Genomic DNA, 23795 nt, shown 5'->3' with positions numbered 1-23795 from the left:
TAGTATAGATTACACTTTTCTAAAATGTATTTAAAAAATAAAAAGGATTACTAATCTAATCTTTCCACGTTTGATCCCAAAATCCCAAGAAAAATAAATCTAAACGGGGAGAAAGCTATGCTGAAAGTTTATTAATATACTTAGAAGACAAAGATAATTTTTGTTGCATTTGTCTGATTGTGAATCAAAAAAATACATTTAATTAACTACTCTCAGTGACAGCTGACAATCCTCCATACACTCAAGTGAAAAATTAGTAATGCCAATGTAAACGTCGTATTTACAATTTGTTGATAATAGAAATGTTAAGTTCTCTAAAGCTTTGTGAGGCAGCAAAAGGCAGCAAAAGATTCGAACACACACCGATACTATTACACAAGAATACATTTATAAATACATAGAATGTGCATATAAACATAACAGATCTTATGAGTGAGGGTTAGCAGAATACAAAAGGTATATTCAATCACGAAGAGTTACAAATGCCAAGAGGGACACACGTTCAGTAAATCATTCATTTAGACCGTTTCGTAAATGAACTTGGCTACAACTTCTACATTAGATACTCAAAACAAGTACATCACTCATAGGAATTAAATTGATATCAACTTGGGTTGAGGTAACAATTGAATTCTCGAGCTGTAATGCAGAATTCAGCTGCAATGCAGAATGCAACTGTAATGGATTCAGATCTCCCGCGGACAAAAAAGAACAGTGGCAGGCTGTTGCTGTGTCCAATCGGTGTTCTCTGGCCCGGTGCCAAGCAGTGGCCAGTGCGGCTGGCAATGTGGGAGAAGGAGGGAGAGATTCCTGCTGCGATGCGCTGCTGATGCTCTCTGAAGACCTGCTAGTTTCTTCGGCTGAAACTAGCAGAGGTTGTGCACGGGAGAAAAGTGTCTGTGGGTCCAAGCAGGTCACACTCTTTAGACAGGAAGAAGACCGGTTCGTTCCTGATGTAACACTAGACCTGAATACTGATTTCAGCTCTCCACAGTTCCGAACGTAGTTCACTTGTTGATCAGGTGAGCGTTCGCAGTGGGTTCACGAGGCTTGCTGCTGGGCTAACCTCGGGTGGATCCTTTGGTTACGTGCTGGCGACCTCCGTTCTCGACTCTTAGAACAAAGAAAAGTCCTGGCAATCTGACACACTGGCTGTTACATGATTGTCCGAGCTGAGTCTGAGAATGTCCAGGAGGCACCCCGGGGAAGCCCTGTGCTGCTTGTTTTACATGGAGGAACTACGGTCGTTCATTGGTTGAAAGTTTCATGGGCATCCGAGACCCACTTGGGGTTACTCTGCCCTACCTGTTCCTGATTGGCTGATCTAGGTGGAGGATGAGTAACCATGCTCTCTGACCCTGGGGTTGTAAACCAATTGGGATGAGGCTCTCACTTGGAATCTCGCAGACAGTAAGGCGCCAGAGACGACCATTTATTAGGGTGGCTGATGTGTCTCAGCTTTGGGAGTTGTTCCTTATGAGGACACTCTATCAGCTAGAAAAACACCTTAAACCAAGTGGAATGGCCTCTCTGTATCCAGCACCACTTGAGATGAGGGAGAGAGAGACTGGCAAGGGAACAGCAAACTTAATTCCTGTATTTTAATAAGCCTTGCCGCTACAATAGTATTATTATTAGACATTTTAGGGCTAAAATTAAAAACAATTAATTGTCAATTAAGAAATTATGTCCTTAAATTATTTTTAACAGTCAGATTTACAATCCTCTATTTACAGTAGAATGCATGTATTCACTTAATTACATATACTATACAGAAAGTGTTATAAAATACAATATTCACATCCATATAATCAGACTAGTACTACCCTGTTTATAGCACAAGAGTAATTGTTGCCTGACAACCTTGGTCTTGTCTCTTTCGGTTCTTTTCAGCCATTCACACTTGTTTAAGGCAAAGCTGTGCTGCCTCAGGAACATTGTATTTCACCTGTGGACTGCCTTGAAAAGGTGGATTCCTCTGACTTAAAATTGTCACTTTCCTTGAGCTCACGCGAAAGCAATTCCAGGTCTGTTTTTTGTATCACATTACCTGTACATTTTAATGAACAAGCATTGCCCAACCTGCATGTAAGCAAAACTGAAAAATACACTTAATTTGATAAACATTTTGAACACAAATTTTGAAGAAGATACAGAGGGCAAATGAGAGATGGAAAAAGACCTTCTCCCAAAGGCCATAGCAGTTATTCTATCTGACACAGCGAGACAGTGGAGTCAGGACCCCAGACCCAGAATCCAGGGTACAAAGGTTCAGTGAAAGTGGTGAAGACAGTGTGGAGTAGAATTGGTGTGTCAGGGGAGATGCTGTAAAATGACAATGTGCCAGCTGGGCAGTCCAGATACACTCCTATTCTGGAGGAGGACAGAGTGACAGGTATGTCAGCCCGGCTCTCCTTGTGACAGACGGAGTAAAACTGGTCACTGCAGTTAAAAGACCAGGACTTGTTGTTGGATCCAAGGGGACCCTGACTCCATCCTTTCCTGCTAATTTCTTTATAGGCGACTCCAACAGATACCCATTTCTGTTCAGTCAGTGCTGTCCACCATAGGACTCGCTGTGGGCTGTGGACCTAAAGAACTTGTGAGTTTTCTGGAACTGAGAAATTTGTGAGTGTTTATGAATCTTATATATATATACTATGTATGTCTTATATATAAAAGGTTTTTGGAGAGTCTCAGAGACAGACAAGTTTTGGTGAGTGATTTGATTTTGTGGAGTATCAAAAACATACATTGTTGAAGTAGCATTCAGTATTTTATTTGATAAGCTGTTTAAAAACTGATATAGGACTTGTTCCTCCTGGAATGGTAGGTTACACATGCATCTTTGTGTTGTGTTTAGGTTTGATCATGGAATGTCTTTATTTGTAGGCTTTGTAGGTGATCTTCCACCTCAAGAATAAATAATTATAGAACACTATTATAACATTCTATAAAGCCAGCAGCTACAGAATACCACCCTGCAATTCACAACTGGCAACCCACTGAAGCTAAGCAGGGGTGAGCCTGGCAAGTTCCTGGATGGGAGACCTCATGGGAAAGCTAGAGTTGCTGCTGGAGGAGGTAATAGTAGGGGGTGCTCACCCTGTGGTCTGTGTGGGTCCTAATGCTTCAGTATAGTGACAGTGACACTTTACAATAAAAAGGAGCTGTCCTTTAAATGAAATGTAAGACCAAGGTGCTGACTCTCTCTGGTCATTAAAAATCCCAGGGCATTTCTCAAAAAGAGTAGCGTACCCCGACATCCTGGCGTTTACCATGGCCCCCTAATAATCCCCATCTCTGAACTGGCTTCATCACTCAGCTGTGATAGCAGATGTGTGGTAAGCATACTGGCACACTGTGGTTGCTGTCACATCATCAAGGTGGGTACTGCACATTGGTTGTGGAAGCAAATCCCCATTACCTGTAAAGTGTGAGTGCAGTGTCCAGAAGGTGCTATGTAAGTATAAGAAATTATTATTCTATGACACTTCCTCTTTTGTCACTGACAGACCTTCTACTCTTAGTCTCTATACTTACTTCAGTTTCTGCAGTCTACATTTTTTATCCTCCAGGACAGCAGAGAGTAGTTTCACTCCAGAATCCCCTGGATGATTGTAGCTCAAGTCCAGCTCTCTCAGTCTTGAGGTGTTTGATTGTAGAGCTGCAGCCAGAGCTGCACAGCCAACCACTGTGACCCAACATCCAGAAAGCCTGAAGAGAGAATAGCTCATCAATATCCCAACTCATGCATATATAGTTCCTTTTTTGTAGTCTGGCTCTACTTACATTGTTAATTCAGATGCTTACAACGTCTCACTGCTCTGCCTAGCATCTTAAATCCTACAAACTTTGGATTGACCAAACCTCTGAAATACCAATACTGCACACAACTGAAAGATAAACTTAATGGGAACTCATAATTAGCATCTTAGCTAATTATTTATTTAAGCAGATGTGTCAATTAAGATCACATCATTTAAAAAATAATATGGAGAGTATAGTCACCTGTCTGCTTTGCACACACAACCAGGTGGATTGAACCCTAAAAACCAGTCCACATTGGTGTTTGCATGATGCCCATATAATTTTGTCAAAACCTCTTTAGATTTTAATATTTTGAAAAAAGTCAGGAAAATGGGGCCTTTAATAGAAAATAAAGATGTCTGGTTACCCTTTTGCAGTACTCAACCCAATTACTGTAGTTCACAGCATTCACAAACTGACCCCAGTCTTTCTAGTTTACAATGCGGATCCTCCAGTGCAGCAGACAGCTCCTTTACTCCTGAATCCCTCAGATCATTGTCCCTCAGGTCGAGGTCTTTCAGCTGACACTGGGCTGTACGGAGAGCTGAGGCCAGTGCACTGCAGGTCCCCTCAGTGATAAGGCAATAACCTAGGCTACAGGGAAGAGCTCAGGGGTTTATTTGTAAATCTGAAAGGAGCGTGTATGAATAGTTGTAGGATTAATATATAGTAAAACTAGGAATTACACATATAACTCATTTAAACTATGCTTTGTTAATGTGGAGAATACGTGTAGAGTTAAAATTACGCCACATTGAAATAAAAGTTAATGTTACGATTTGTCCTTATTTACACTGTTAAAATACTGACAAAATCTAAGCTAATTTTTTGTAAAGCGCAACACATTGATTTTTGAGTATACAACATTCTAAAAAAGGTGTTACAGGTGCATTTTATGATTCTAACAAAAAATACCAAGATAAATATTTTACACTTCAAACACCTATGCTGTTTTCTTACAGACAACGTCTTTTCTATGTAAAACCATACACGTTTACACATTACATTTAGTTTGTCAAGTGTTTGTTATATAACTTATATAATATAGGTTTATTAATCAAGATTATCTTCAAAGTAGGGATAGAAAAAAATGTTCATTTAAAACAGTCAGGTGAGACAGCTCATGTTTCCCATGATTGGCATGACATTCTTCATTGGTGTTGTTTAACTTTGAACTATTAAAATGGAGAAGGAATTGTGTTGTTTTGATACACCTGTTTAAGTTTTCTCAGTAACCATTATAATAAAAATAATCTGAAATCTAGATTATTTAAATTCTGATTCATCTTAATGTATTCATATGTGTACATGTCATTCCTGTACCTGACCTACAATATAACACATAACAACATGTAACACATCACAAAAACATATTGAACTCAAGTGGGTTGTAAGAGTCAAAATTGTGTTTACCCTTGACATTTGTGTTGACAGCTTTAATGGATAGTGGTTTGTATCTGTTTGACTTACATTTGGGAACCCTAACACATTTGCCAGAAGGAAGAAGTTGATATTCAGAGTTGAGGATGTGGGAAGGATTTGATATAATTTTTTCTTGCTTGTTTGATTATGGATTTTTCAAAGATTGTCTGCAGGGAGGGATGCTGTTTCACTTCCATGACATTCAAAGCTGTCTGGATGAGGCAGGTAATTTGCGATTTTAAATGAACTGATAGCTTACCAAACCACACTGTAATACCATATCTGATATGCTGTCGATTACAGCATGGCAAAAGAGTAGCATTACTTCCTGTTGAACCCCAAACACTCTTAGTCTTCACAGTAAATATAAGCGCTGCTGAACTTTGGAGCACACTCAACATGAGTAGACCAGCACGGTTACGGTATGCATTAAGCCAAGAACAGCTGTATCATCTGAGAATCTGAAAATTAAGTTGCTTTGACTACTGCTTGTACAATAATTTGTATAAAGTTTAAACAGAACTGGAGAGCTCACATAGCCCTGAGGGGCATCTGTGCTAATAGATCGTGACTCAGAAAGAGTTTTGCTGACCCTGACATACTGTGTACGATTTGTTAAAAATGAATGATACCATCATATAACGTTATGGTTAACGGACATTTGCTTCAACTTGCTTATGAATAGATGGGGCTGCAGCGTATTAAATGCAGAGCTTAAGTCCACAAACAGCATCCGAGCATAGGCAATGATACATTGTATTTTAAGTTATAGAAAAAGAAACCTAGTAAAAAAGACAACCACCATTTCCAATGCTTTTTATATGAACTGGGCCCAGTCTTTCATGACATATGGTAATCTACAAATATAGCCATTCAAATTGTGCTGTAAATGCCTGGTCTAAAGCATGCTCACTGTGGCATATTGCAATATCATCTGGCATACTGAACTATTAAAATACTGACAAAATCTTAGCTAATTTTTCATTGGCCAAAGAGAATTGAAAGGTGGCACTAGTAGTGTGTTAGATGATAGTGAAACCACAGCTTCATTTAATCTGTATTACTAATTTTCTTTAAATCCACTTAATATGGAATATTAATATATAATCATGTAACAAAAGGGAAGTTTTGGTAGGTGAAAATAAAAAAAATAACTGAAGTATTAAACTATCTTTGAACATCATTTACTATATTAATTTATTAATATAAACATATTTATATATCTGTTAGAGGTAGCAAAAAATAACAGTATTCCACAATAGAAGTGTATTCCATCTTCTTCACAAACATTTTATGCATTATATTCTTCAACTTGCTCTGGATATGTTGGAACAGTTTTTACGTGATTGTTTTAATAACTTTGTTCTGTTGTTTTTGTTGCAATGGAAACAGAAACACTTGTAGTATCATTGAAAATTAGTAGAAAATGAAAAAAGGCAGTGCTTGTGGTTTTTAATTTAGCTCATCCAAGCTGTATGATGTGTTGCTGTGTTCATTAGCAGAATTCTTGCCTGTCATGTGGAATGTCTGAATTTGATTCCTGACCAATACATAGGTTTTACTTTTTACAAAGAGACTTTCTCAAATAATAAAATATAGCATACAAATTATTACATTGATATTTGTATTATTATAATTAAATATAATATAATTAAAGAAGCTGAATACCATAATAAAGAGGTCCTCTCAACTTTATTGAGGGTGGTGTAGTCAGATTAAATACAGTATATTTTACTTAAAGCTATAATAGGGAAGGAGGGGATAAGGTAATAAAAAAGAAAATTATTTAATTCGGGTTGCCCAACCAGTAGATCGCAGGAGTGCTAACCAGTCCATCGCAAGAATGTTTGGCAAAAAATAAATGGCTATTTGACTATTTACTTTTTTCAATAGCCTAATCATCCATTCAGATCTATGCTGTAAGTCATACATTTTACTGTCCTTGTGTGTGTTTAACCCTTGTTGACTGCATTGTAAAAGTTTCTGTTGCTTGGGTGCTGGCTGCCACTGAAAAAAAGGCTACAGGAGCTCTGTAAATAGTGTTGTGTGTGCTAACCAAGAATGTTCTCCTGGTTATTGCCGTTCGAACCCCACATTTGCTACAGTGCATAGCGGAGTGAAACAGACTAGCTGTGACAAATTCGCTAACAGTTTTATATGTTTGATTGCCTATTTGATAGTTGTAGTGTTTGAGCGAAAATGATGAAGCAAAGAGACCGAAAGTTTGCCATTACCACAAGGAATGGGAGCATGATGATTTTTTGTACTTTCTCATTCAAAGTGTGGGTGTTTAATCTGCAATGCTAGCATCTATGCCAAAAAGGGAAATATAGAACAACAATTCAAAACTACACACAAAACGGATGATGTAGTCTTTCCCATTAAAAGTGATTTATGGAAAGTGGAAAAGTTAAAATCTCAACTACCAGCACAGCAGTTGGTTTTCACAAGGGATACAAGAGGGAAAGCAGCAATTATCGCATCATTCTGAGTGAACCATGTCTTGGCTCACTCAGAATGGCACAAAAGGTCTCTCAGCAAAGGAAAGGTATTAAAAGAAGCTTTGCTGCCGATTTACTGTTTGGAGATTTCAAAAACTAAAATTTTTGGCGAGGTTCAGAGAGCTGTTGCCTGAAATCAAAGAGTTTCTCAAGTCGTTTAAACATGGTGAATATGACCAATTAGAGGATAACCAATGGCTTCTGGATTTAGCATTCCTCACAGACTTGACTAAACTGCTGAATGAGCTGAATATCAAGCTGCAGGGACAAAATAAAAATGTAATTGACATGATCAGCAGTGTCAACACGTAAATAGAAATTACAAGTGTTCTCGACGAAGCTTAGATATTCTTTTTTCTAAAATGGGGAACATTACTTGTTCACTGAAGCATGAGCCACTTGCTTTAATTTGCTGTCATTTTAGTGATGGGTATCACTATTGTACTGATGTGCCTACAGTATGTTTTTCCCATATCAGAGCTTCAAATTCATAGTGTTAGATAGTGCTGGACTGGCGAACGAAAAAGTAGATCTTACATTAAAAAAGGTTGGGCACCTGTGATTTAATTGATTGGTTGATGTTGTGGAATGTGTGTTCCGCCCACAAAAAAAAGAGAAAAGGGGGAAAATTAACTCTCGAATTTGACTGTTATTTGACTCTCCTATGGATTCACCTTTGTGCTTTTCTCACTTTCTCTTGGCTTGACCCATGCTTGTCTGACTGTGTCTCAGGATTGTGTCAGTTTTCCTTTCACTTGCCTGCCCTGCATTTTTTCAGCAGACCCTGCTCTCGAATTCATTCTACCATCTCCTGGCTGCTGCTTCTATCAGGTCAGTACAGCAGATATCGCAGGTTAATCAAAAAAGCAGAAGTGTATGGGTGTGGGCATAGTCTCTGCACAGTGCAGCAGACAAAGACTCAAAGTCAGTTTAGTCTAAACGTTCAGTTCTCGCTGCCTGTGGGTAACATTCCATCATTTGGAGGCTAATCCCCTCTTTTAGTGATGGTCACTGAATTTTATCCTTCATATTTACTGTCAGTAGCTGATAGGATAGGATAAAATACTAGTTTTGTAAGTGATTTCAGTTAATACTGAAGTAGAGAGATTTGGATTCTGTGGAGGAATCTTTCTGGATAATGCCTAGTATTGTACAGATGTATATATTTATACAGATCCAGCCATTCAGAATGCACAGAGGATAATGCAGAACATTGCAGCACGAGTGCTGTGGGGTGTTGCACATTTTTAAAAATATTCAGTCGTCACACTGCACTACTTTGTACCACCAGGTGGAGCAATGAAAGCTTAACCTGGTGTGTAGAAGCATTTGGGCAGTCACCAGAAAGGCAGGCAGAATGAATGAATTGAATGAATCCCAGCCAATGCTGGGGATAATCTTTTTCCAGTTATACAATTTAAGTTGTATAGTGTTAAGACTTCTTTATTTTAAACTGTGTATTACAGCACAGTGTTAAATATTAAATTAATTAAAAAAGAAAGTAGGGCTATTTTACAAAAAACAAGTTACTCAGTTGGATATATAAAAAATAGCTTGTTGTGAACGCGGTGGCCTTCTTTCAGGTTTGCATTTGCTTCGAAATAATCCATATTTTGCAAAGGAACAAGTAAAGATTTATACAATGCTGAAAAGAAAAGAAAAGAAACACTATGTTTCAGCTGTGGATCCTTCTTCGGATGTGAAGAAGAAGAACCCGAAGACCAAAAACATGTTTCTTTTCTTCTCATTTCATGGTATAAACCTTTACTTGTTCCTTTGGAGCCTACGCATGCTGATACAGCTACCTACTTAATCTATATTTTGTTTGAATGCAGATTTCAGCAACAAGTAATCAGGAAACAATTTAACTTTACATTTCAATTATGAAAATATGCTTCACACATCCTGCACTGTAGTGCTTTAAAGCCATACAGTATGTTCTTATATGGAATATATACCTAATGTACCTACAGAAGATGGTAGAGGTAGCTAAATATAAAAAACAAAGTACAAAACAGTAATCCACCTTCTTCACAAACATTTTATGCATCATAGTCTTTAACTCTGTAACTTATGGTGGTTATTTTGGTGTAAGTTTTGACATTCTTGTTCTAACAACTGTATATAAAGTTTATATGCTTCATAAAAAGCTATAAAGTTTTATTAGTTTCTAAGAATACATAATAAGAACACTTTCCATTATTGTTATAAAAAAGTTGTCATACTAATTTAATACCACTTAATAGGGAATATTAATTTTAAGTTTAATTATTAACATTAACATTGTCTTTGGCCAGTGAATTACATAACTACCGCATAGTGTTATTTTTGAGGCATTTGGAAGATATACTACGTTTTCTGAGTGGCGGCATCTGTATATGTATGTTTCGATTACATTATAGAAAACAAGGGCACAGATGTATGAGACAGAAGTTATAAGAACAGCTACATTCTTTATGACTGATGTCTTACTCTCCCGAACTCTCTACTTACTTCAGTTTCTTTAGTTTACAGCTTGGAGTCTCCAGCAATGCAAACAGCTTTTTCACTCCTGTGTCCCCTGGGCAATTGTGACTCAGGTCCAGTTCTGTCAGGCTTGAGGGTCTCGACTGGAGAGCTGAGGCAAGAGCTTCACAGCCACACTCTGTTATCTGACAGCCAGACAGTCTACAGAAATAAGAAGAAGGGGGTTCATCACTATCCCACCTTTGAACACATAGAAAGACAACATTCTGATCGGACTCTGGTGTTGTATTTTTGTAATTCACCCAGGGTGTAAAACAGTATTACAAATATAGAAATCAATCTAACTTTCTTATCTTGGATTATATTATGAAAGTATAAGATGTTTTAACAGTCCATCTTCATTCCAAGTCTGCTACTATAAATCTAATATTTTATTTTAGTTTGAAGCTGTTAACTTTATTCACAGAATAAAAAGACTACAAATGGGAGAAGACCTACTGTTAGTCATTTGTTTGAAAAAGCATGTCTATTTTCACTATAAAGACCTGCTTTTATATCTTAATTGCTACTTTGTGACTAAAGTTTACATGATGTTAACAGGTTGCATTAACATAATTGGAACACAACAGCACTGGATAAGCGGAGATCATTCTGAGAAGTTATGCCAACTGCCTGATGTTCTGATCATATGAAAAAAGTATCAGATAAACAAATAGAATTAGTACACAATCACTTTGAGGAAACTGATGCTGAAATCCATTAAATGATTTAGCAATGAGATTAATTGAAGTTCACATAGCTCTATGGTAGCATGTCTTTCAAGGTCACCTCTCTCCTAAACTCCTGCAGTTCTCACCTCAGTGTCTCCATTTTACAGGCTGGATTCCTAAGCACAGCACAAAGTAACTTCACTTCTTTGCCTGCTGAGTAATTGGATCTCAGGTCCAGCACTCTCAGATGTGAGGGGTTTGACTGAACAGCTGAGATCAGAGCTTTACAGCATTCACCAGTGAGATTACAGTGGTCCAGCCTGTACAGAGAAATAAAAAAATTATAAAATAATGATCAATATTTTAGTATTAAGTGTTAATATATTAATATAAAGTAATAATATGAATTTATTTGCACTTTAAATGTATTTGTTATTAAATTTAGGGCAATTCTCAATACAGTATTCTAATGGTCTCAGACTCTGTGAAGAAAAGGTAACAAACAGACAGTTACAAGATAACTGCTATGTCAAAGAGCTATGAATCAGATATGATGTCTAGGAAACTGACAGCTTAAATGTGTTTTTGAGGTTCTAAGGTTCAGGGAGGAGAACAGTATAGATGAGGCAAATTGCCAAGAAACTGCAAAAAGTGTTTTCAGTCTCAAGTATGGCTCCTTATACATACAATATGTGTTAAAAGAGAAATGGTATCACATGAAGCAATAAAAACCTCACATGTTCCTCACTTCAAGGCCTAAAATCCTGCTTTCAAAGGAAAACCTGTTGCTTTTTTGGAATGGAAGAAAGGTGAAATGGAGGGTAAGGACAATTTAATGTCAAAAGCACATACAGCAATTCCATAACCTTGGTACAACTTAACTCTTGTGAGTCTTGTTCTTAGAAATTAAGTTAAGATGGGCCCCTGATTTAGGATTCAGATACAAAAGAGGACATCATAAATTTGTCCCATCTGATACCTCCATTTTTAATGTTCTTTACCTACAAATACAATCAGTGGAAACGATCATCAATTTGTTTGTTTCCATTTTGGTCAGTATGCTCTCAAAACTGCCTTGTTTCTATACAGTGAGCTGACACAAGAAATTGTGTTATTGAAAACTTTCCCCTTCTCTCTGTTACCTTACAACCTAACAGTTTCAACATGAGACTTCTAACCTGAACTGTAAACTTTGTTACATGAGTTCTCCCCCTTGAGACTCGTAAAATAACCAGCAGCCTCGCTGCATGATTTCCTGAACTTACTACAAAGCTCAATAAATCAGACTGTGTGAACTTAGAGTCTTACCACAACACTGTTTATTTGCAATCTCACTGCAAGATTGCATTTATTATATTACACAGGTCTAGACCAAGACAGACAGGAGCCTCACTGCGAGACTCTTAGTGCCCCATTCCCCTCTGGGGCTGTTGCTGAACCCCTTTTGGGTTCTGGTCTTTCAGTGTCTCAGGAGTCTCCCCGTGACATTAGTGTAAGTTTCTCACTTACCCTGACAGTGTGGGTCTAACCCAAAACTAAGACTGTACTCATTGTACTCTTAAACTGGTAAATCTGCTACCAATAGGTGTTGCTTATTCCCTAATAGCCCCCTGCATATTAATATTATGCATTTTCTCCAAGTATCTGGAGTGTCCTGAGGCCACCCCGTTGCATATTAACCTACTTCTGACACTTCAACTCTGGCTGCTCTATAACACATCCCTAAAGAAATCTGTATAGTTCAAGATTATATTGTAGTTTATGGCTTTTACAATATGACATGGAAAGTTGAAAAGCTCCTCTATTTTACACTTAAACATGTCAACTACATAATATATTTATCTTTATGCAATAATTCTCTCTTTTTTCAAAGTCAGTGAGAGGTACTGTATGTACTGTAGCATTTAATGTTTGAAGAAGTGCCATCAGGGTATTTTCATAATTACTTGCATTCCCTGAAAATACTTCTTCTAAGATGAAGTTTATGAGTCTGAATTTGAATGCTCTCAGTGAAGGTGACTCTCTTATACTCATGGGGATAGAATTCCAGGGCTCTGTGGTGCAGCAGGAGAAGGCCCTGTCATCTATACAGTGTGAGCGAACTGGAGGGGCAGTCAGGATACCATAATCAGATTAACAAAGATTACAAAGTGGGGGAGTAGGAAGATAATAAATCAGAAAAATACTGAGATGATAGGAAGCCTGAATCAAGTATCTTCAACTGACATATAGGGTTACTACATTGGCTTTAGATAGCTGATTGGAGGTGCTCAGAGGCATGACTTCAGTTTTGTCACAGTTTAAAAGAAGACATTTCAAAAGGTGGATGATTATAATCATACTTTAAGAAAATGAATTTATTGCCGAAAATGACATTCTTGTTGCATCACTTACAGAGCTTGTCTACAATACTTGATGAGTGGCAGTAGCCTCAAACAGCCATCCATGGATGTTGTGTATGTCTTCATGTCAAACACATCCAACGGCTCTTCTGCCATCATCAACACAAACGCCAGTGCTGACAGCTGTTCAGGTGAGAGGCATCTTCCTGAAAGACTTCCTGATCTAAGAAACTGTTTGACTTCCTCCATTAGGGAAGTGTCTTTCAGTTCATTTAAACAGTGAAAGAGATTAATGCTTCTCTCTGGAGAGGGGCCCTTCCTAATCAATTCTTTAATATAGTTGATTGTTTTCTTTTGGCTCTGTTGGATGCTTTTTAATTGTGTGAAGAGGAAGCTTAAGAGCTTCTGATTGCAATCTTGTGAAAGGCCAACAAGGAAGCGCACGAAAAGGTCGAGGTGCCCATTCTTGCTATTTACAGCTTTGTCCAATGCAATTCTGTGCAGGTCAAACACATGCATTTCTTCACCTTTCCTTTTTTGGATTTCTTTTCTGCTTTGAGATAGAAGATTGATTTTATTATTTGAGTACTGCAGATGCACATATAGAGCAGCAAAGTACTCCTGCATACTCAAATGTATAAAGGAATAAAATTTCTCTTTAAACAGTCCTGAATCCTCTTTAAATATTTCAGTACACAAACCAGAGTACAAAGAAGCTTGGGTGACATCAAGGCCACAATCTCTCAAGTCTTCTTTACAAAATACAAAACTGTTTTTTTCCAGGTGTTGAAAAGCCAGGTGCCCCAGCTTAATAATGACATCTTTATCTGACTCTAATAGTGTTGGTATACATCCCTCACTTCTCTTGAGGTATTTCTGTCCCTTGATAGTCTGGATTATCAGGAATTGTGTGTACATTTCCGTCTCAGTTTTCGGGACCTCACAGCCTTGTTTTCCAATTATTTGCTCCAGGACAGTTGCTGAAACCCAGCAGAAGAGTGGGATGTGACACATGATGTAGAGACTCCTTGATGACTTGATATGTGTGATAATAGAGCCTGCCAGGCTCTCATCAGTTAATCTCTTCCTAATATAATCCTCTTTCTGCTGATCGTTAAAACCTCGTACCTCGGTCACTCGATCAACAAACTCGGCAGGGATCAGTCCAGCTGCTGCTGGCCAGGATGTTATCCAGACATGAACAGAAGAACATAGATCTCCTTTGATGAGGTTTGTCAGCAGCACATCCAGTGACATTGTCTGTGTTATGTCACGCCAGATCTTATTGTTCTGAAAATCTAAGGGAAGCTGACTTTCTTCTAGACCATCAAAGATGAGTAAAACATTTTTATCACCTAAGTCAATATTACCAATTTCTTTCATTTCAGGATAGAAGTGCTGGAAGAGTCCAATGAGACTATATTCATCATCATTTATCAAATTTAGCTCTCGAAAGGGAAGAAAAAAAATGAAGTGAACATCTTGGTTTTCCTTTCCTTCTGCCCAGTCCAGAATAAACTTCTGCACACTGACCGTTTTTCCAATGCCAGCAATCCCCTTTGTCAGTACAGTTCGGATGGCTTTTTTTTGGCTACTTAAGGGTTTAAAAATGTCGTTGCACTTGATTGATGTTTCTTGAGAGGCATTTTTCTTGGATAATGCTGCAATCTGCCACACTTCATGTTGAACACTGACACTTCCACTAGTTCCCTCGGTTATATAAAGTTCTGTGTAAATGTCATTGAAGACTGTTTTCTTCCCTGGTTCAGCAACTCCTTCAAATATGCATTCAAACCTCCTCTTCAGATTGGACTTCAATTTGTCTTGGACTCTTGTCAGGGCTTCATCTATAAAACAGTGACAGGGATAAAGAACCATCAAATCCAGACCAAGATAGAGTACAGAATAAAATGTATATTGGAGCAGCAGGACTGATGGTGTTTTCACACTTACAGTATATCTGTCAGGCAATTTGCTTCCCAATAATTTAATAAATCTCTCATGGCAGACAGTTTACTAGGTTTTTGTAAATGGCTTTGGAGGGAAATCAGCACTAGCAGCACTGTAGTACTCCAGCACTGGGCTCATGAAATTGAAAAGAAATTCAATGTTAGTATTGAGTATGAGAAACATTGCTCCATACAAGGAGTGGTGTGTATATGGATCAAGTTTCCAAGTCACTTGATACCCAAGATGTTTAAAAAAAATAATTGAATTAAATTTTAATTTCACTCAGCATCTAAAACCACAAAATATGCAAGATGGACCAAATGCCCTCTTCATGACTGCATTTAGAGTACAACAGGGTACAATCTCACTCAGATACTGTAGGTACAGTATCAATGCGGCATTGAGGATCATTAACTGCAGAACTTCTAAATGTTATTCTCAGTAGAACACAATGCAGTCCATGTTCAGGAATCATAAGGCACAGTCCAGGCTACTGATTCACTAAAGAAATCCCCAGCATGATCTTCGGTAGAGGATAAGGCAACAGGATGTGTTACAGTACCTACTTCAGAAATTCAATTCTATACACTTACTGGATTGAGTGGTATGATTATATCACTAATCAGATGAACAGACATATGGAAAACAATTGTGGTCTTACCTACAAAATCAAAGGTTCATTATCAATTTGAACTACATGTTTTGAAGTAATAAAATTCATCAACATCATCATTTTCCAGCTGCTTACTCCTGGTGAGGATCACGGTGGTAAGTGGCTGAGCAGGGTGGACCAGACTTCTCTTTCGCCAATAACAGCCTCCGGTCCCCTGGAGGGATCCCCAGGCGCTCTTACATCCCATGTATCACACTCTGTCCCTTTAACAAGGCATAGACTCCGCCGAAGCACCTAACCAACCAGCTTACCTGTCCTATCACCACACCCCATGGCACTTCCCTATTTTAGGACACCCTGGCCGAACATAAACTGCCCTGTTTGAGCTGCTTTTTCCTTTTGACTACTGTTTACGGATTTCATCTCTGGTTTTGTTACTCTTGGCTTTTTAGATTTCCCATACCTGGCTTCTTGAAATCTGCCTGGCCTTTTGACTACGGTTTAAGGATCTAATCTTTGGCTTTTACACTTGGCTCTTTTGGATACCTGGCTTGTTGGAATTCGGGAACAAGTAATAGGTTTATTGCATGCTGAAAAGAGAAGAAAGAATACACAATGTTTCGGCCGTGGAGCCTTTTTCAGGTGTGGAGCCTTGGAGCCTTCCATGGAGCCATTCACACCTGAAGAAGGCTCCATGGCCGAAACGTTGTGTTTTCTTTCTTCTCTTTTCAGCATGGAATAAACCTATTACTTGTTCCTTTGCAGCCTACGCATGCTGACGCAACCACCTACCTGAAGTACTTGTTGGAATTCAGTTCTCTACATTACTATGTTCTCTGGATTATGCTCCTGGCCTTACTTTTTCATCCTCCTTTCTCTGCACAGGATCCAATATCTCTCTCTGTTTTTAGAGAATGCAATAGGCACCTCTAGGCCAGGTGGGAGGTATAATCCCTCCTGTGTGTCCTGGGTCTGCCCCAGGTTCCCTTCCCAGTGGGCTGTGTTTGATAGACCTCCAGCAGAAGATGCCAGGAAGGCATCCTCACCAGATGCCTGCGACACCTGAAGTGCCTCCTCTCAATCCAGGAAGCAGCAACTCCACACCAGATCTTCCCAGCCCACTGAGCTCCTCATGGAGAGTAAGCCCACCATCCATAAGGACAAACTTCATTTCTGCCGCTTGTACCTACATTCTTTCAGTCACTTCCCAAAGTCACTACCGACCTTGTGACCATAGGTGAGGACAGGGAAGATTGACCAGAGACCTGAAAGCTTGATCTGAAATCTCGGCTCCTGCTTCATCACCATGGTTCAGTATTTTATCTGCATTTAGCTGCTGCACCAATCTGTGGGTCAATCACTAGTGAACAAGATCCCGAGGTACTTTAACTCTTCCAGTTGGGCCGCAAGGACAGAGCAAGCCACTCTTTTCTGAGAGAGAACCATGACCTCAGATTTGGAGGTTCACTCAGCTGTGAGCCTCTCCAGATCACAATCAGATGAGGCAAAGAGGACAACATCATCCACAAACAATAGAGACACTACCCTCAGGTTCCCAAAACAGAGACTTTCCAAACCTCAGTTGCTCCCTGATATTCTGTCCATAAAGATGACAAACAGGAGAGCAGACAAGATGCAACCCTGGTGTGTCCAACACACACCTTAACATGCCTGTGTTAACACCTACAATGCAGGCACAACTCTCACTCTGTAAATACAGGGACCAGATGACACACAGATGCAGCTCCAGCATCACATACTCTCACAGCACCTCCAACAAGATACCCCAGGGTAGAGAGTCATAAGCTGTCTCCAAGTCCACAAATCATGGACACAGGGGTGGCAAACTTCCATACCCCAGCAAATACAGATGCAGCCATTCAAAGTTCGCGGTACAAACCCGTACCGCACGCAACTACTCACAAGCCACCGCACCGTACTGCGGTACGTGATTGGCTGGTCAAAATGACCGACAGGGGCACTCGTGGTGCATTGGTCGGTAGTGAAAAGTTTTAATCATTTAATCTCTTTACTGTTCACATTTTAATCCACTTATTAGTATTGAATATTTATATGGAATTTTACAGCTAAAGGGAAATTTTAGTAGCTGAGTATAAAAAGAATAGGAGCATAATGCATCTGTCATAAACGACATTCATTTAGGAACATAAACATATTATGTAAACTGTATATGGCTGCCCCCGGTACTTTAAAGAAAAAATACACACTAGTATTCCATTTCTCCCTAAACATTTTAAGCATCAAAGTCTTACATGTGGTTACTTCGGAAACGTTTTTACATGCTCCTTGCTTCCTCTGACCATGTTACTGAACTGGACGTTTATACAGTATACAGTACTCTGTGATAAAAGTGATAATTTTAAGCTTTTCTACGAATACGCTCGATACCGGGGTAAACAAGCATACTTTTAGAATTTGATTAATAAGGAATATAATATGGAATCGCGTATCTAAAGAAATCAATAACAATATAATTATATTATATATATAATAAATATTAATTACTGTATTGTAAATTTCCTTTGTTATTCATTTTATTAAGTTTGTTTAATTTTCTTTAAAAATAAAATTATGCTGTTAGTAAAATCATGCTTCCTCTTGTGCTTTTTATGATATTCACTACTTGCCCTCCTTTATGAACTTGCCCTCCTTTAGTAAACCTATGAACATGTCAATATGCTTTTAACACAGTTAATACTGTCTGTCCACTTCTATTTCTTTGTATCTTATGTGACTCTTGCTCTGCTTTTCTAGCTAACCCTGTTGTTACATTACTGATTGCATTTACAGGCTTTATTGACTTGACTAGGTCTTATTGTACCTGCACAGTGACAACGTGTTGCAGCAGACAGCGCTGCTGCCTCACAGCTCTTGGATTGGATTGTAGGTTGGATTCTGGACTGGGCATTCTCTGTGGAGTCTATGTGATCTCTTAATGTCCATATACTGTAGGTTTTCTCTTGGTACACTAGTTAGCTTCCATATTTAAATCAATATTCCATAGCTTCCATAGGGAGAATATGTATTAAATCCTTATGAGGCTATTAGGGAATTAGAATCACCTGTGTGAAGCAAGACTTCTTGATGTAAGTTTTCAGAGACTGAATAATCCTTGACTGTTCAAGGAAGTCAGAATCTTGCTGCCTGCTGTAGCAGAGAGAAACAGAGTCTCATAGAGAGACTCTGACTCTTGATTGTCGGCTCAGGGGAGTCAGATCTCTCTGTCAGGTACTGTATAACAGTTGTTAACATCCTCAGTGTCAGGTTTAACAGTGAGACTCAGGCTCTTGCAATGAGACCTAGTGAAGGATCAAACCCCGGAAGGGGGCCGGTTCTAGCTGCAGCCCCACAGAAGATTGAGAAAGGCTACAGACACCCTGATCTAATGAGGATGAGAGAGAACTGGGCTGTCTGAGAGAAATACCTGCTCAGATTTGAGTAAGTTGAATTTCAGGGTAAACTCAGTCTCTGGTTAAGACAGCTAGTAGTGGAAGATTAAAAGCTCCACATTTGGAAGTCAGCTATCTGGGAGAAAGGGACTCCTAGAGATATGTGGAACAGGAGAAGGCTGTCACAGATGAAGCAGCCTCTGTCGTTTCATTGTCGCCTGCCAGTAAACAAGAAGATGGAGTGGCCGGAAATGACCAAGATGAGATCATATTCTCTTCCTAACTACCCGAAAAGTACAAAAAGGTTAAAGAAGGCATACAGTTATGGACGGAATGAAGGTTAAAATGGTTAAATTCAATGATACAGGTTCAGATGTGTAACCAAAGATCCAGTCAAGATCAAGTTAGGGGATAATGTGTGCAGGATCTCCAATATTCAACTACCATCTGAGGAAATCTGTTTTATGTTGTAGTTATTTTCATTTTTCAAAAATATTTGTTCATTCTAGCGTGCCTGATTTATTATTCTTTTCACCAAAATTGTGCCAGAGAACAAAGAATTGAGATGCCTCTTATTATAAACAAACCAACTTGGGTTTGTTTCTCGCATATCTTTACAATTTGGGGGTTATGATTGTTTTAGCCATTGATTATTCTGTTCTGTTTTTTACTGTAATTGTCTATTTTAGTAACTGCCTATATGTAATTATTATTTATAAATTCAATTAAAGATAATGTTTTAATATATATATATAGTAGTTTGTTTTTAAGTGTATGCTAGATTTTGAATTTTATTATTCTACTTATAGGATTTTAAAACTTTTTTTATTCACTATTTTTTCTCTACCTCATTGTAACATTGTAAGTGTTATTAAAGATTTCTAATAATCTTTCTCTTGCCTTTACAAAGAGAACGAGACCCAAGACAATAGATCTGACATCGCTAACCAGCCAATTTGGATGATGAAACAATGAGGACTCTGCAGGTTAATATCATTATAATACCTGATGACATCCTAGCCAAGTGATTTTCTGCTTCCTAAGGTAGTATCCAACTAATAAATTTTTGATGTATTGTCTTACTTGTAGGTTCTTTGCACAGAACAAGCAGTTGAAGAAGCCACAGTGATAACTCTGCTCAGCTCTGTCATCAGCACATCATCAGATCAGTTCCTTGATCTTTGTGTATAATACTTCTTTAATCACATTATAATTCTAATGAGTTGAACTATATCAAATACAAAGGTAGAATAGTACATGATGGTAAGTGCATATTTACTTGTCTTTGAGAAATGAACTTGATTTAACCATGATACTGACATATGAGAAGGATGTAACCTACACGTAAGATAATAAAACATTAGTATATTATTAGTGTATTTTAACTTACTTTAAATTATTTACTCTTTAATAATTATTTACTCTTTAATAATAATTGTTGGGAGGAGAACAATCAATGATTCATATAACAGCAGATCTCTTCACAAATATATTCAATTACTAATTTTGGTTTCTTGTAAATGTTTTGGTAGTGTCATGCCCTCATCCCACCACATTCTCACATGGAAGCCCACTCGCGCTAATTACACTCCAGCCCTGAGCACTTCTGCCAAATGACACCGCTCCTGCCAATCAGCCAACTGAGACACTCCATCGATCAGTGCACCTTCTTCCTCTCACAATACTTAAACCCTCCAAAACCCTTTACTCTTTGCCTGGTATTGGTTGTTCTCATGAGCGCCTACCTTGCCTTAGTTTCTAAACCCTCACCTTGCTTTTCTTGTTACAAACCATGGAGCTCACCTTTGACCATGTCCCATGCCTAGCCCTCTCTTGGATTGGAAGCCTTCTTATTACTCTTCACAATATGACCCATGGAACTTACCATTGACCCATGTCTCTTGCCTAGTCCTCATTTACTCTGGAAGCTATCTTCTAGTCTCCTGACCACCTGAGGTACCACACAGGGTCCATCCTCCCATTTGCTCAGTGGGTCAATTGTGACAGGCGGTATATCAATAAATAAACTGCATATACTATACAGTATATTTAAAATCGGTGTATGAAACTTTAAATTACTATATCTGATACCTGGCAGTTGTCAGAAAACGCTCGTTTGCACACACTGACCTGTCTGTTCTTCTACACACAGATGCACACTCACTCACATACCCGCATACCACAAATAGACACACACTAACACACTCTCTTTCACACTAACCTGTTTGGTCAGTATCCTGGAATCCTCGTATCACATCTCTCCTCACATCCTGAGCATAAAGTACAGAGAGAAGGGTGAGACTCAGAAATAGGTAGAATTGGCAGATTTTAAAGGAATCAAGAGGTATGAAGCTTTCATACTAACACAATGATGGCATCCATAGTGACAACAACTCTACAGTAGGAATGAGAGACCATTCCTTGGTGTATCCGCACTGAGATAGTGGGTTGTGGTCACTAATATTTTACACTGTACATGTGAAATAAAACAACACACAGACACCCAACTGCCCTCAGTGATGAATGTGTATTAATTCTGTCTCACTAGTCACTACAGTTCTTTATCTCTGTCTTTTGGAAGAGAGCACAGGGACACACAGAGTCACTCAGTGTTTAGAGTTTAACAGTAAAATGAGCTGGTGAAAATAGTGTCAATATTCAGCACAGGTCTGATTTTATATAGCAGATGAGTGACCGAAGCCTCTTACCTGTGTCAGTCCCTGGTCTGACATAAAGACGGTGTCATGTCCCCTGTGTTCCTGCACTGAACACAGGCTGCAGATGAGAGTTTGGTCAGTATTACAGAACATTTCCAGAGCTTTTCTGTGCTTCTGGCACAGTTTGAGGTCCTGGTCTCCACTGATGTCCCCCAGTCTGTGTTTCTGCAGAGCTGGGACTGTGTAGTGCTGTCGGACGTGTATTTCACAGTAGGAGGCTGGGCAGACATAACAGTATTTCACAGCCCTGACCATCTTCTTAAGGCAGAAGTCACAGAAAACATCTCCATGCCCAACAGACCTGTGAATGACCAAAATATTCATATTGTGCCTTGAACTCAAAGACCGAGAGTCACAAAATTCACGCAGAATCTCTCTGTACAGCTCCTTACACAAACAAAATACAAGCACAAGAATTCAGGACAAGAGAAAAAAAGGATCCTTGCAGACTTCAAGACAGGAAGAGGAAAAAAGTCATGGACATATAGCTGGGAGATGGTTCTGCAGCCCTCTTCCTCTGTCACACATGGTGTGCAGATAACTTCAAAGGCAGAGAAATGTTATGAGAATCAAGGTTCTATATTCTACTGCTCCTCACTATTGTGGTCAATTACAGCTCACTCTTCCTCCAGAGCTGTGTGTGTCCATAACAACACTGCTGTGTGTGGTCATAACAACACTGCATACTCACTGTTTCATCCCTTAGTTGTAAGAAAATATAATTTTATTTTTTCAGTACTTTTTATCTGTCAATTCTTCATTATTTTTAAATGTTTCACAGAGCAAAGGAAATAAGAAATGGAGAAGTGATCCAGGTCAAACAATTGTGTCTCATGACCAGTTGAGAGATACACTCAATGGACAACTGTGATCCCACCTGGGGTGAGGAATAAAGGCGAACTGTATTGGTGGATCCATTGACTGGTCATTCTTCATGGACACACCACTGGGCATTGGTGACCCCTGTCTGTCCAGCACAGACCAAGTGTGTTCTTTCAGACGCTTGCTCAGAGTGTCCCTGTTAATGTCAATGTAATGTCTAGAAGTGGATATGCTGGTTTTGAGGCTGTTCTACTTCACATCCAGGCTCACAGCCCCTTTCCCTCTTCATGGCTTGAAGGAAAGAGCCTGCAGGGGGCAGCACACAGTCCCAGTGTGTGAACCTGAGCCTGAACTCCAGGGTGTTTCTGCTGGTTTCCAGACTGGAGCAGCTCAGAGAGCCTGGAGTCACTTTTCTACTGGAGAGTCAGAGCTGCTCAGATGAAGTCACATATTAATCGTGTACTGTAGCTGGTGATGTCGGTCTAACTGATAAATCTTCTCATCTCCCTTTTGGTCCTTCACACAGTCACATTATCCTGTAAATTCAATTACCTATTAATCCTTCTCTGGTCCACTTAAATTATTAACCTTGTAAAAGCAGGCAGAAATTCATCACATCCAGAATGTGAAAATCAGAAAATTCAAAAGATGCAAGTACCTATAGTGTCCACGGTTACAAGCTAAACTACAATCATTAAAGGAATGATTGGGTCCACCTGGTCAGCTTGGTAGTTAGTAGCTAATTAATCCAAGGATCTCAGTCTGTGTTTTTCCTGAAAGACACTAGGTAATCAGCATCACCCACATATGTCAAGCATCTTTGGCTTTGGAAAAATAGTATATAAATAAAAATATTCAGCAGTATTTTTATTGATCATCTCATGATGCACTCAATGGACAACAGTGATCCCACCTGGGGTGAGGAATGAAGGTTCCATCAGTGAACTGTATTGGTGGATCCATTGACTGGTCACTCTTCATGGACACACCACTGGACATTGTTGACCCCGGTCTGTTCAGCTTCACCCTGTG

At 38.9% G+C, this 23795-nt stretch overlaps 1 protein-coding gene across 1 annotated transcript; it reads right to left on the bottom strand.

Moving 5' to 3' along the window:
• Window positions 1–10222: 10222 nt before the first annotated feature.
• Window positions 10223–23765, bottom strand: LOC148815938 (protein NLRC3-like). The gene is made up of 5 exons (XM_088904791.1): window positions 23677–23765; window positions 21933–22242; window positions 16283–16328; window positions 13304–15092; window positions 10223–10400 (listed from the first exon to the last, which is right to left on the bottom strand). The coding sequence occupies exons 1-5, from the start codon at window positions 23760–23762 to the stop codon at window positions 10223–10225; spliced, it is 2409 nt and encodes an 802-aa protein (XP_088760917.1). The 5' UTR covers window positions 23763–23765.
• Window positions 23766–23795: the final 30 nt, after the last annotated feature.

The sequence above is a fragment of the Atractosteus spatula genome, chromosome 24 (genome assembly GCF_055471065.1).
Source record: "Atractosteus spatula isolate fAtrSpa1 chromosome 24, fAtrSpa1.hap1, whole genome shotgun sequence".
Lineage (NCBI taxonomy): Eukaryota > Metazoa > Chordata > Actinopteri > Semionotiformes > Lepisosteidae > Atractosteus > Atractosteus spatula.
Note: the sequence above shows the minus strand (reverse complement) of the source record. Positions and strands in the feature narration are given on the sequence as shown.